The sequence below is a fragment of the Drosophila simulans genome, chromosome 2L (assembly GCF_016746395.2).
Source record: "Drosophila simulans strain w501 chromosome 2L, Prin_Dsim_3.1, whole genome shotgun sequence".
NCBI classification, from domain to species: Eukaryota; Metazoa; Arthropoda; class Insecta; order Diptera; family Drosophilidae; genus Drosophila; species Drosophila simulans.
The window spans coordinates 22916312-22927769 of NC_052520.2; the positions used below are offsets into that span (position 1 = coordinate 22916312).

General features: G+C 50.9%; 1 protein-coding gene across 1 annotated transcript; it reads left to right on the forward strand.

Annotated features, from left to right (window-relative positions):
• Nucleotides 1-1423: 1423 nt before the first annotated feature.
• Nucleotides 1424-2900, forward strand: LOC123327232. The gene is made up of 2 exons (XM_044923099.1): nt 1424-2421; nt 2488-2900. The coding sequence occupies exon 1, from the start codon at nt 1445-1447 to the stop codon at nt 2237-2239; it is 795 nt and encodes a 264-aa protein (XP_044779034.1). The 5' UTR covers nt 1424-1444; the 3' UTR covers nt 2240-2421; nt 2488-2900.
• Nucleotides 2901-11458: the final 8558 nt, after the last annotated feature.

Consider the following 11458-nt stretch of genomic DNA (forward strand, 5'->3'; position numbering starts at 1 on the left):
ATGACGGCGAAAACAGGTACTAACGCCAAGACCTTTCCTGGAGGACGATATCTTCTGATATCGTCAGACTGGACACACTGAAACTTCAACTCCGCCGCGCAACAAGCTTACGGTATAAAATAATTATATATTGCACTAAGTAATTAAATAAAGCGGTAACTACATAAGTTACTATAGTCTATTTAAAAGTCGTTTGATTCGAATGTCGAGTGAAATTATCTGTGTGTTCGTATGTACATTTACAAAGTATTTGTGGAAAATGCCGCCCTTTTATTTCAGCCCGTCTGCGCCGGGAGAACTTTCGTTGAGGATTAAATTATTTGGGAAATGACACACGAAATACACTAAAAGAAATTACGTAGAGAAATGAACTTAATGAACTTAACAAACAGAATTTTTTCAAATTATACACCGGGAAGAAAACCATTTCCTTATATTTCCTTAACTTACTTTAGATTGTATTTATTTATGTACTTATTTAATTTATTATGTACTTGGGTACATAGGTATAGGTTAGGTATCACAAGGGGATCAACGCGCCACCAAAGGTGGTACGCGCCGTAATTGTGACACACTACTGGAAGTGCAACTACACTCTCCACGCGAGGGCGGCTGGAAACAGGCTCTTAGTTAGGTCATGTCTCTGCTAAGAGTGCTGGCTAATCGTAGTTGGGCTGGAGCTGGTAACTCTCAAAAATTTCCACACCTCCGGGCCGGACTTAGGTGTCATTCGACCCGTGCCGAACGTCTGCCAGGCTGGGGGCCCGTGTAATAACTAGCCCAGTCGCTAACGGAGAGTCCGGGCAAGTGGCGTCCGTCCGGTCAAGGCTAACCCTTACCCGCGTACTGCGGATCTCTGCCCGGGTGGACCGTTTATTTCTCTGCAACTCGTGGGTACTATGAGCAATAGACCAAATAATTTTAAAATACCGCAGGCCTTGACTGCGGGAAATGTCGCAAGACATTACGAGGACCGTCTCCTTGACGGAGAGCGGCCTACTTCGGTGGTAACACCAAAAAATGCTCCTAAACGGAGTGCGCCAACGGCACAAGCACGCCCAGTTGCGGGAGGATCAAGCAGCCACGCCGAGTCACTCGAATGTGGTCCAAGCCGGCCAAGCGGGACGGGCTAAAAACCCATTACCGCAACTTGGTCAGCCTGGGGCCCGGGATGACCCTAACCCTAAGGCGCTGAGCGGGGCCAGAACGAAGTGGTATCTTCATTACCTTCAGCAGGGGAGGTCACCCGCAGAAGCTTTGTCTCTGGCCAAAACACCGCAGCCGCTAGAGCAAAAGCCCAACTCTGCTTCGAAACGGGCAAACACCACCCTGACGCCTCCGACGGAAACGCCTAAGAGGCAGAAGGTGGAGAAGAGCCCCCATCCCTTCGATGGCCCAAGTACCTCAAGGGCTGCAAAGGCAACTGAGGTACGCAAGCCATCATATGCGACCATATCTGGGGCCATTAAGGTTGCGGTCGTACCAGAGGGGTACCCCAAAGTCATCCTCAGCAGGGCAAAACCTATCACAGCTCGAGGACGCACTACTGGAGGAACTAGTCCTCTCCGGTTGGGATTCTCCAATCAAGTTTGGAGGAATCCACTTCAGGGTGGGCCACCTGATAGTGGACTGCCGCAACGCAACCACTGCTGAGTGGCTGCAATCAGCAGTCCCCAGCCTCAGTAAGTGGAGCGGTGTCTCCCTGGAGGTAAGGATGGGAGACGACCTGCCATCGTCACACAACAACACCATCTTCTGCCCCAGGACAGGGGACAAAACAACAAAGTGGATCATGGAATTGATCAAGAAACAGAATGACTTGGACACTGAGCACTGGCATCTCATATCAAGGAAGAATGAGGGTGGTGGCTCGCTCCTCAGCCTTGGCATTGATGACAACTCATGCGCCAAGATTATCTCTCGTGACCACAAGCTGAGCTTCAGGTTTGGAGACATCTCAGTTTGTGGTCTAAAAAAGGCCAAAGCGATCAAATCCGGCACAAGACAGGTCGAGACTCCTCGAAATCTACCAGTCTCCGCGGAGAAGAAGAAGCCCAATAAGCTCTCCGAATCCAGCGAGGATCTGGCGGATGATGAGGATCTTGATGCGACCATCATCGAGATGGGGGATCAGACCCCGTTTTCCTCTCAGGAGCTAGACATGGAACTAGACCTGCTGAGTAAGGAAGAAGCGATACCGGTGGATGGTGATCTGGGTATCTCCAGATCAGCAATGTAGACGATGGAAACGACCATCTAATGGTCGGAAGTACAGGGATAGCTCAGGTGAACATCCATCGCGCCAAGGCGGCCTCGGCTGTGCTGGCAAGGATGTTCACCAAACAACATCTTGGGCTAGCCCTGGTACAGGAACCCTGGTATAACCAGGGAATAAAAGGACTGTACGTGAAGAACGCCAAGGTGATTTGGGATCAACGGGCCTCTAGCCCTAGAGCCTGTATCCTGGCATGTAGAAGTATTAATTAGAATTTCTCACGCGGGACTGTGTACCGATCGTGGTAGAAGATGTGGGAGCAGCCAAGAAGACTGTGGTGGCATCGGTATACTTTGCCGGTGACGAGGCGTGCCCACCGCCCGAAATCACTGCACTGGCAAAATACTGCAAGAGGATACACTCACCCATCATCATCGGATGTGATGCAAATGCACATCACGTGATATGGGGCAGCAGCGACGTAAATCAAAGAGATGAGTCACTCTTAGAATTTATCTTGAATAACAATCTAGAAATCCTAAATGTCGGCAATGTTCCGACATTTGTTACCAGGGTAAGATCTGAGGTTCTAGACATTACACTTTCCAGCAGATCAGTGGCTTCGCATATAAGCGACTGGCACGTATCTCCTGAGGAGTCAATGTCAGATCACAGAATTATTCGTTTTAACATAGGGCTGAATCTAGAATGCAGCGAGCGTAGGCGCAATCCCAGGAATACGAACTGGGAAGGGTTCAATGCCTCCTTACTGCGGAATCCAGCTTCTGGGGTAACCGGGAAACTCCGTACCACTCTAGAACTGGAGGCAGCCGTAGAAGATATTAACTCGTGTCTTACTAACGCGTTTGGAGAAAACTGCTCCCTTGGTCGAGCCAAGAGGGAAAAAGATGTTCCATGGTGGAACGACCAATTGGAGAAGTTACGGAAAGCGACCAGGCGTCTCTTTAACAAAGCAAAAAGAGAAGGGAACTGGGATGCCTACCGGAATAAACTGACTATGTATAACCATGAGATCAGGAACGCCAAACGAAGGAACTATAGAACCTTCTGTGAGGCAATAGTAAACACATGTGAAGGCGCAAGACTTAACAGAGAAATCTCCAAAGGAGTGCCAGAATCAAATCAGGCACTACGTACGAAGGATAACTCCTATACTATAGGAAGTAAGGAGAAACTTGAGGTACTACTGGCAACTCACTTTCCGGGAAGCACGCTTCAAACGGATGGGAATACACCGGTAACGGCACAAAGTAGACCGTGTGCTACTGATTGGGCCAAAGCAAAATCAATAGGAACAACGGAGAGAATAAGATGGGCAATTGTTACATTCCAGCCCTACAAATCTCCTGGTCCAGATGGCATTCAGCGGAGACCAAGTCTACATCGGACTCGGACGTCTTAAATTAACGCTGCGCGAAAATTCGAAACTATAAAAGTTGTGTCGGCCGGTGTGTGCGGCAAACTGACAAAACCACACGGTGGAGTCGCGCCACAGCTTTGCGCTGCAATCACGCGAGTTAATTGCGCGCCTGTTTCAGGTAAATAGGTAATTTATAAGCTGGCGTTTGTTGCAGCGGATAAAACAGCTGATAGCGCTGCCAACTAGGCGCAACGGGTGATCTGGAGAGGGCGGCGTTGCCAGATCAACCGTGTGATCAGTGTTGTGTTGCGACAGTAGGGCGCGAAATTCAAAATTAAATTCAAAATCAAAACGTTGAAATTTAATTTAAATTTAATTTTGTTACTGGTTACTGGGAGCGCACAAGTCGTTAAGAAAGGGGAAAAGGCGCAAAGGTCGCGGACAGACCAAATATCATCCTCTCACCGTGTTGGTGCCTAAGCAGAGGCTCTGGTGTCCGAGTCGAGGCGGTACAAACCTCCATCCGTATAAGCCAGGGGGAAATCCGTGGCCTACGTGGGAACCCCCTTTCTGGCTGGTGCTTCGCCTAGGTAACCTTACGCCATCCTTCAGTTGATGGACAGCTCAGTGGGGGGCAGTCCCCCTGATCGCAACGACCCGTTCAGGAGGAGCTCCCGACTTTCGAGATCCCCCACCAGAGGAGTCAGTAACCCGACCCATGGTGACGGAATCTCAGTCCCGTCGGTGGCGAGGGGTGAGCACGCAGGCTCCCAGCCGCTGTTGACTAGCGACTGCAGCGATGCTGTAGAGGTGGAGAACTTGGCTCCTACAGCATCTACGACCGCGACAAGTCAGAAGACGATGGACCAAATTGCCGTGCCACCGCAAAAGACGGGTGGGAAGTCCCCAGCTGGTTCCCCTCATCGGTCTTCGGACCTGACCACGGCTCTCCAGAACGAGGACCTGAGGGGCATTCTCACCAGGATGAATGGCAAGATCAACATCCTGCTATCCGCTTTCGAGACCCAACGGCACGTGACACGAGAGACAAAGGGCATAGCTTCCGAACTCTCAGCCCTTAACAACAGGGCTATAGAGCTGTACGAAGGTAGTTCTAGCGAGCACCGCTTGAAGAGCAGTGCTACCCAGACGGAGGCACAAAAGCCTTCCAAAAAGGCTCCTCAAAAGGCGCAGGTACCCAAGGTGCAAGTGCCAAACGCCCAGGCGCCTAAGCCGAGCAACGGTGAAGAAAAGGCGTCCAGACCTAACGAGTCCAAGCCGCAGCTACGCATCTGTCGCCAAGAATGCTAGCACGGGTGCAGAGTGGACCAAGGTGAAGCCTACGCGCCTGCGTAAAAAACCTGAGGCACTCATTGTAAAAAAGACAGGAGAGGCTTCGTACGCAGAGATGTTTCGGAAGCTAAGATCGGACCCGAGCCTTAGCGAACTGGGCAGCCACGTACGAAAAATCCGGAGAACGCAGAAAGGTGAGCTGTTGCTCGAGGTAGAGGGGAAAGCTTCGGAAAGCGTTCCCAAGCTTAAGAGCGACCTGGAAGCGGCGCTCAATGACTTGGCCTCTGTGCGCACGGGTGCGCAAAGAATAGCCCTATCATGCAACGGTTTGGACGAGGCTACGACAGCAGATGAGCTCCACAGCTGCATGGTCGCCCAATTCCAGGGTCTGCAGATAAACGCTGAAGATATCAGGGGCCTTCGCAGAATGCGGGATGGCACGCAGATAGCCTCAGTGCTGCTTAACGCGAACGTGGCGATACCAGTCCTTAAACAGGGCACCGTAATCGTGGGATGGTCAAGATGTCGCTTCACCCAGGACGTCCGACCCACGAGATGCTACAGGTGTTTGGGATATGGACATCGTTCAGCAACCTGCAAGGACACCGATAGGGCAGATTGCTGTCTTAGATTCGGTGAGCGTGGGCACAAAGCAAAGGGGTGCGTTGCAGCTCCAAAATGCCTGATCTGCAGCAGCGAGGTGGACAGAAACCACCCGACGGGTAGCTTTGCGTGCCCGACCTACAGAGCGACCCTGAAAGAAGCCAAGAGCCACCTTAATGCACGCCCACATTAGCGTAGTACAGCTCAATGTCAATCATTGCGCAGCAGCTCAGAGCCTCCTGGCCCAGACTGCGGCTGAGCGCAATGTAGACATCATGCTCCTAAGCGAACCCTACGTCTCTGGTAGTGGACAATCATCCATGATCCTTGACGAGACAGGTAAAGCAGCTATCAAATGCTGCAGCTCTCTCCACGTCCAGGAACTGGCTGCTTTACCTATGCGGGGTATCGCTTATGCGAAGCTTAACCACGTGCACATATATGTATAGTACAGCGGCTACGCTCCGCCGAGCGACACCCCCGATCAGTTCGAGGAGTTTCTGGAGGCGCTCGTGGACCATGCGAGAGGGCGAAGCCCGAAGGTCGTTGCCGGCGACTTTAATGCCTGGGCAGTGGAATGGGGCAGCAGGACATCCAACGCCAGAGGCCGAGCTGTGATTGACGCCATGGGATTGCTGGACCTTATACTGCTGAACGACGGACGGAAGCCGACGTTCAACAACGATAGGGGTACGTCCTTTATTGACGTTACCTTTGTCAGCAGAGGGCCAACAAACTTGTTACCAACAAGCTAAGGAGGAGAGCGGCAACCCCATCCGACCCGGGGGTCCTGGCTAACATAGTAGGGGAGCTATTCCCAAAGCAAACCACTATGGAGGCCACTATGGAGGCCAACAGAGGCCCTGCCCCCGATTTCCAGTGCGTCACAGAATTTGAAGTCGTCGAGGCAGCCAAGCGCATCAAACCTAACAAAGCCCCTGGACTAGACGGTATTCCTGGAGCTGTTATAAAAGCAGTGGCGCTGGGTAGACCTGAAATCTTCAGGGCCACCTTCCAGCAATGCCTTCTGGACGGAACCTTCCCAACAAGGTGGAAAAGCCAGACGCTAGTCCTGTTGCCGAAAGGCAAGGGACCAGCACATGCTGCAAACAGCTACCGCCACCTATGCCTACTGGATATAGTAGGAAAACTATTCGAACGTATCCTGTATACTAGAATACAGGCAATCACCGAGAGCACCAACGGCCTGGGAAGCCATCAATATGGCTTCCGGAAAGGAAAGAGCACACTGGACGCTCTTTCGGCCGTTAGTAACATCGCCAAGACCGCTTTATCTGGTGATAGATGGTTAGGGGGCAGGAAGGAATACTGCGCAATTGTGACTCTGGACGTAAGGAACGCATTCAACACCGCCAGATGGCCCGTAATACTCGCAGCCATGAACCGCATGGGGATCCCGGAGTACCTAAGGATAGTCGTTGGCAGCTACTTTAGGGACCGGGTTCTATGGTACGATACGGAAGATAGCCCAAAAAGATACCGAGTTTCGGCAGGTGTTCCCCAAGGATCGGTACTTGGACCAATCCTATGGAACATTATGTACGATGGGATCTTGGGCATCAACAGGCCCGTAGGAGTAGAGCTGCACTGTTTTGCTGATGTGGCAATCACAGATGTCTCCAAAACAATCGCAGGGTTGGAGGACAAATGCAACTCTACGATCGGTGCTGCCATCCTGTGGCTCGAGAAAGCCGGGCTAGCAATAGCGGCTCACAAGACCGAAGCAGTCCTTCTCAGCAGCAGGAAAAAGGTGGAGAACATGCTGGTCTCCGTCAATGGAACACAGGTGACCTCTCAAGAGTCCCTAAAGTACCTGGGAGTAATGATAGATCGCAGGCTATCGTTCAAGGACCACGCGAGCTACGCCAGCAAGAAGGCAGCAGTCACAGCCTCTTCGTTGGCTAGGCTGATGCCCAACGTCGGTGGCCCAAGACACCCGGCCAGGAAACTGCTGGTGTCAGTAGCAAAGGCTTCTCTGCTATACGCTGCACCAATCTGGAGCAATGCCACTAGCAGGGGTTCATACCTGAAAGGAGCTCGTTCGGTGCTACGGTCAATGGCCCTCAGGCTTATTAGAGGTTTCAGGACCATATCCGAGGACGCGGCGCTAGCCCTGGCAGGCCTGCCGCCAATTGATCTGGAGATCAAGGCTCTCAGCCTAATGCGAAGTGGCGCTTCCAAGCAAGAGGCACACGAGTGGCTAACAGGTGAATGGCAGAGCAGATGGCAAACTTCGCGACGGGGGAGGTGGACTCATCAGCTCATCCCTGAGTTGACGGTCTGGGCAGAGTGCCAGCACAAACGCTTGGACTACCACCTAACCCAGTTTCTTACGGACCATGGCTGCTTCGGGGACTACCTACTCCGGTTCCGTCACGTAGAGTCAGCCCGATGCTTGTTCTGCGTCGACGGTGAGGAAACAGCAGAACATGTGCTAATGCACTGCTCCAGGTTCACGGCGGAGAGGGAGCAGCTAAAGTGAAGAGCACGCGGAGGTTTTTGTTTTAGTACGTGGGCATAATTCCAATAGGGCTTGTGAATCGTGCATGCCACCTACGAACAGTAGGTGGTATCTTTAGAAGATTTTAATTTTCCTACCGTAAGTCGAATAAAAAAAAAAAAAGATGGCATTCAGCCAATCCTGCTACAACGAGCGCTAAATCAGCTCGCAGTGCCGATCAGGAAAATACTGATCAGCAGCCTAGCTTTAGGACACATACCTACTGCCTGGAGTGTAGCAAAAGTGGTCTTCATTCCAAAAGCTGGAAAGAAAGACATCACTGATCCTAAGTCGTTCAGACCCATCAGCTTGACATCGTTTTTGCTAAAAACGTTGGAAAAGCTAGTGGATGTCAGCATTAGAAGCACTCTGCTTGTACAGCATCCGCTCCAACGGACGCAGCATGCCTACAGGGCGGGCAGATCAACTGATACTGCCCTATATCACCTGAAAAGCCTTATTGAGGATTCACTTACTCATAAGGAAGTGTCGCTATGTGCCTTCTTAGACATACAGGGTGAATTCGACAATACCTCCTGTTGGGTCATGCAGCCGCCAAAACTGTACAGTAGACTAATCATATTCTTTAATATTATAAGACAAATTAATCAGTGGTAGCAGTTGCGATGCCCATAGTGCAAACCGCTGCTCTCGCACGCATTTATCTGTACGGCGCTCATTCCTTGTTTGTTGTTGTTAGCCACCTACGTTAAGCTTGGGCGCTGCATTTCGGCTGCCTGCCCGCCAGTTGCCAATTCTTCGTGTTTCGGAAAAGACTAAACTTACGCATTCGATTATCGCTATCGTAAAATAATAACAATTCGCAAAATAAAAACTGTCGTTATAAAAATAAAACTTTCTACGGTTTTGTTATTCGCAACAGCTATTGAAAAAGCTCAATAGCTAAACATTTGGTGACCCCGACGTGATCGTGTTAATTTACATGCATTAATTAATGCACTTATCCCGTTTATAAATAAATATAAATACATTAAATCGCAATCGGTTGGACAAGTGAGTGAAGATTTCGGTGATAGTGGCTGTGTTTAAGCGAGCTAGCATTGCATATATACATACATTGCTACATATATCGTTGCGTGCATTGACCCCGCTTGCATTTTCGGCATCTATTTTGTGCTCATCTTCCCGCTGAACCGAATCAAAGGCGATTTGTTGCTATGCCCGCTGAAGGTGAAAAAAACAGGGTGACCTTTTTAAAGCGCAAAGCCAATGCGCTGTTCAGCAGGTTGCAGAGGCTACAAACGTCGCTGTCTAATGAGACGCTTAGCGGATACGACGAACCCACTCTTACGGTGAGGCTGGAGCAGATTAATGAGCTGCAAGGTGCCTTCAATGTTCTGCATACAGAACTGGAGGAATTGGATTTCGACGAAATTGGCAGTGAAATGAGCGAGTCTTTTGATGAATTTATCGTTGAACTCAAGGCTAGTGTGCGCGCGGAAATAGCCAAACGCAATGTGCACTTCGCGCCGCACTCAACGCTTGCGGAAGGTGTTGTGCCCCACCAGTGTAGTGGTCCTCAAACGCAGCCGCGGCCGAGGCCGATGCCGTTGCCGCCTGTGCAGCTGCCAACGTTTGGCGGAGGCTACGCAAACTGGGCGGATTTTAACTCCGTGTTCACGAGCATAATCGACAGCCATCCGGACCTCTCCAACATATTTGTGGCAAATAGGGTTGCTGCCATTCAGGAGCTGACAGATGTCACGGCTTGGCGGTATGTTCCAACAGCGTTAAATCCGGCTGACATCTTATCCAGAGGATCCCTGCCGTCTGAGCTTAGCGAATCGTCACTCTGGTCGCATGGACCCGCCTATCTTACGGAGCCTGAAAGAGATTGGCCAACAGCTGTTTGTCCTGACAAACCGGTGCTTGAGCTTCGTCGAAGTGTGTTCATCGTAAAGTCGCCGTACGTGGATGTAATTGCTAGCTCCAAATTCGCAAATTCTTACCCCTCACTGCAACGAGTATTTGCATACATTTACAAATTTTGTAATGGAATTCGTCATCCTGGGCTCACCGTCGCACACATTCAAGAGGGTACTCATATGATGCTGCGGTTGGTGCAGCGCGCGCATTTATGGGAGGACCTGCAGTCCCTAAAAACGCTGGGAAGAGTTTCGTCGTCTAGTCCCATATCATCGCTCTCGCCGTTCCTGGATCAATTTGGACTTCTTAGAGTAGGCGGTCGCCTCCGGAATTCGTCATTGGACTTTGATGGCCGCCACCCGAAAATCCTTCCAAGGTCCCATCCGGTGACTCTAGCAATTATCTCGCATTATCATGAAAGCAATCTTCATGCCGGACCTCGGGCTCTTCTGGGTGCAATTCGATCCCAATATTGGCCTATTGGGGGGAGGAAGACGGTTACCAAGGCCGTGAACAGGTGCATCAGATGTTTTCGGAGTAAGCCGCGGCTGATAGAGCACATAATGGCGGACCTTCCCAAGGAGCGTTTGGAAGGATCTCACGCTTTTGAGGTGACTGGTATAGACTTCTGTGGACCCTTCTTTCACAAGTCGGATAGTCGCAACAAGCCCGCGAGTAAATGCTACGTCTGCGTATTTATATGCTTTGCAACCAAGGCAGTGCACCTGGAGCGGATCAAGGATCTCTCGACAGTTGCGTTTCTGTGCGGACTCAAGAGGTTCATATGCACCCGGCGGAAGCCGAAGCATATTGACTGGCGGTTCACCCCTCCACGGTCGCCCCATTTCGGTGGACTTTGGGAAGCAGCGGTAAAAACGGCCAAGCATCATTTCTACCGCGCTGTGGGTACGGCGGTTCTGACCTTCGACGAGCTGAGGACGCTGGTGTGCCACATCTCGGCAGTTATTAACTCCAGACCTTTAGTTCCCATTTCAGAGAACCCCGCCGATCTGGATGTCCTCACTCCGGCGCATTTTCTCAATGGTGGTCCGCCTTCGTCGTTTGACGAGCCAAATATAACGGGCCTAAACTATAATCGGCTTGACTCTTGGCAGCGCATCTCCTTTCTTCAGGAAATATTTTGGTCGCGATGGAAGGAAGAGTACTTGACGTTGCTCCAGCAGCGTTCCAAGTGGCGTTCCAAGCGCCAACTAAAACTTTCTTCGGTTTTGTTATTCGCAACAGCTATTGAAAAAGCTCAATAGCTAAACACCTCCCATGAGGCTGTCAACGCATCCCTGGCAAGAAGAGGACTAGATGCAACAACCAGCAGATGGATCAAATCACTACTGGCATCAAGGCGAGCCATGGCCACTATAGAAGGACAGTCGTCCACAGTATCTACCACAAGGGGTTGCCCCCAAGGGGGTGTCCACTCGCCTCTCTTGTGGAGCTTGCTGGTAGATTAGCTGCTGGACAGACTGACCCGCAGAGGTATACTTTGCCAGGGCTATGCTGACGATATCGTCATTATAGCCAGAGGTAAATATGAGGAAAC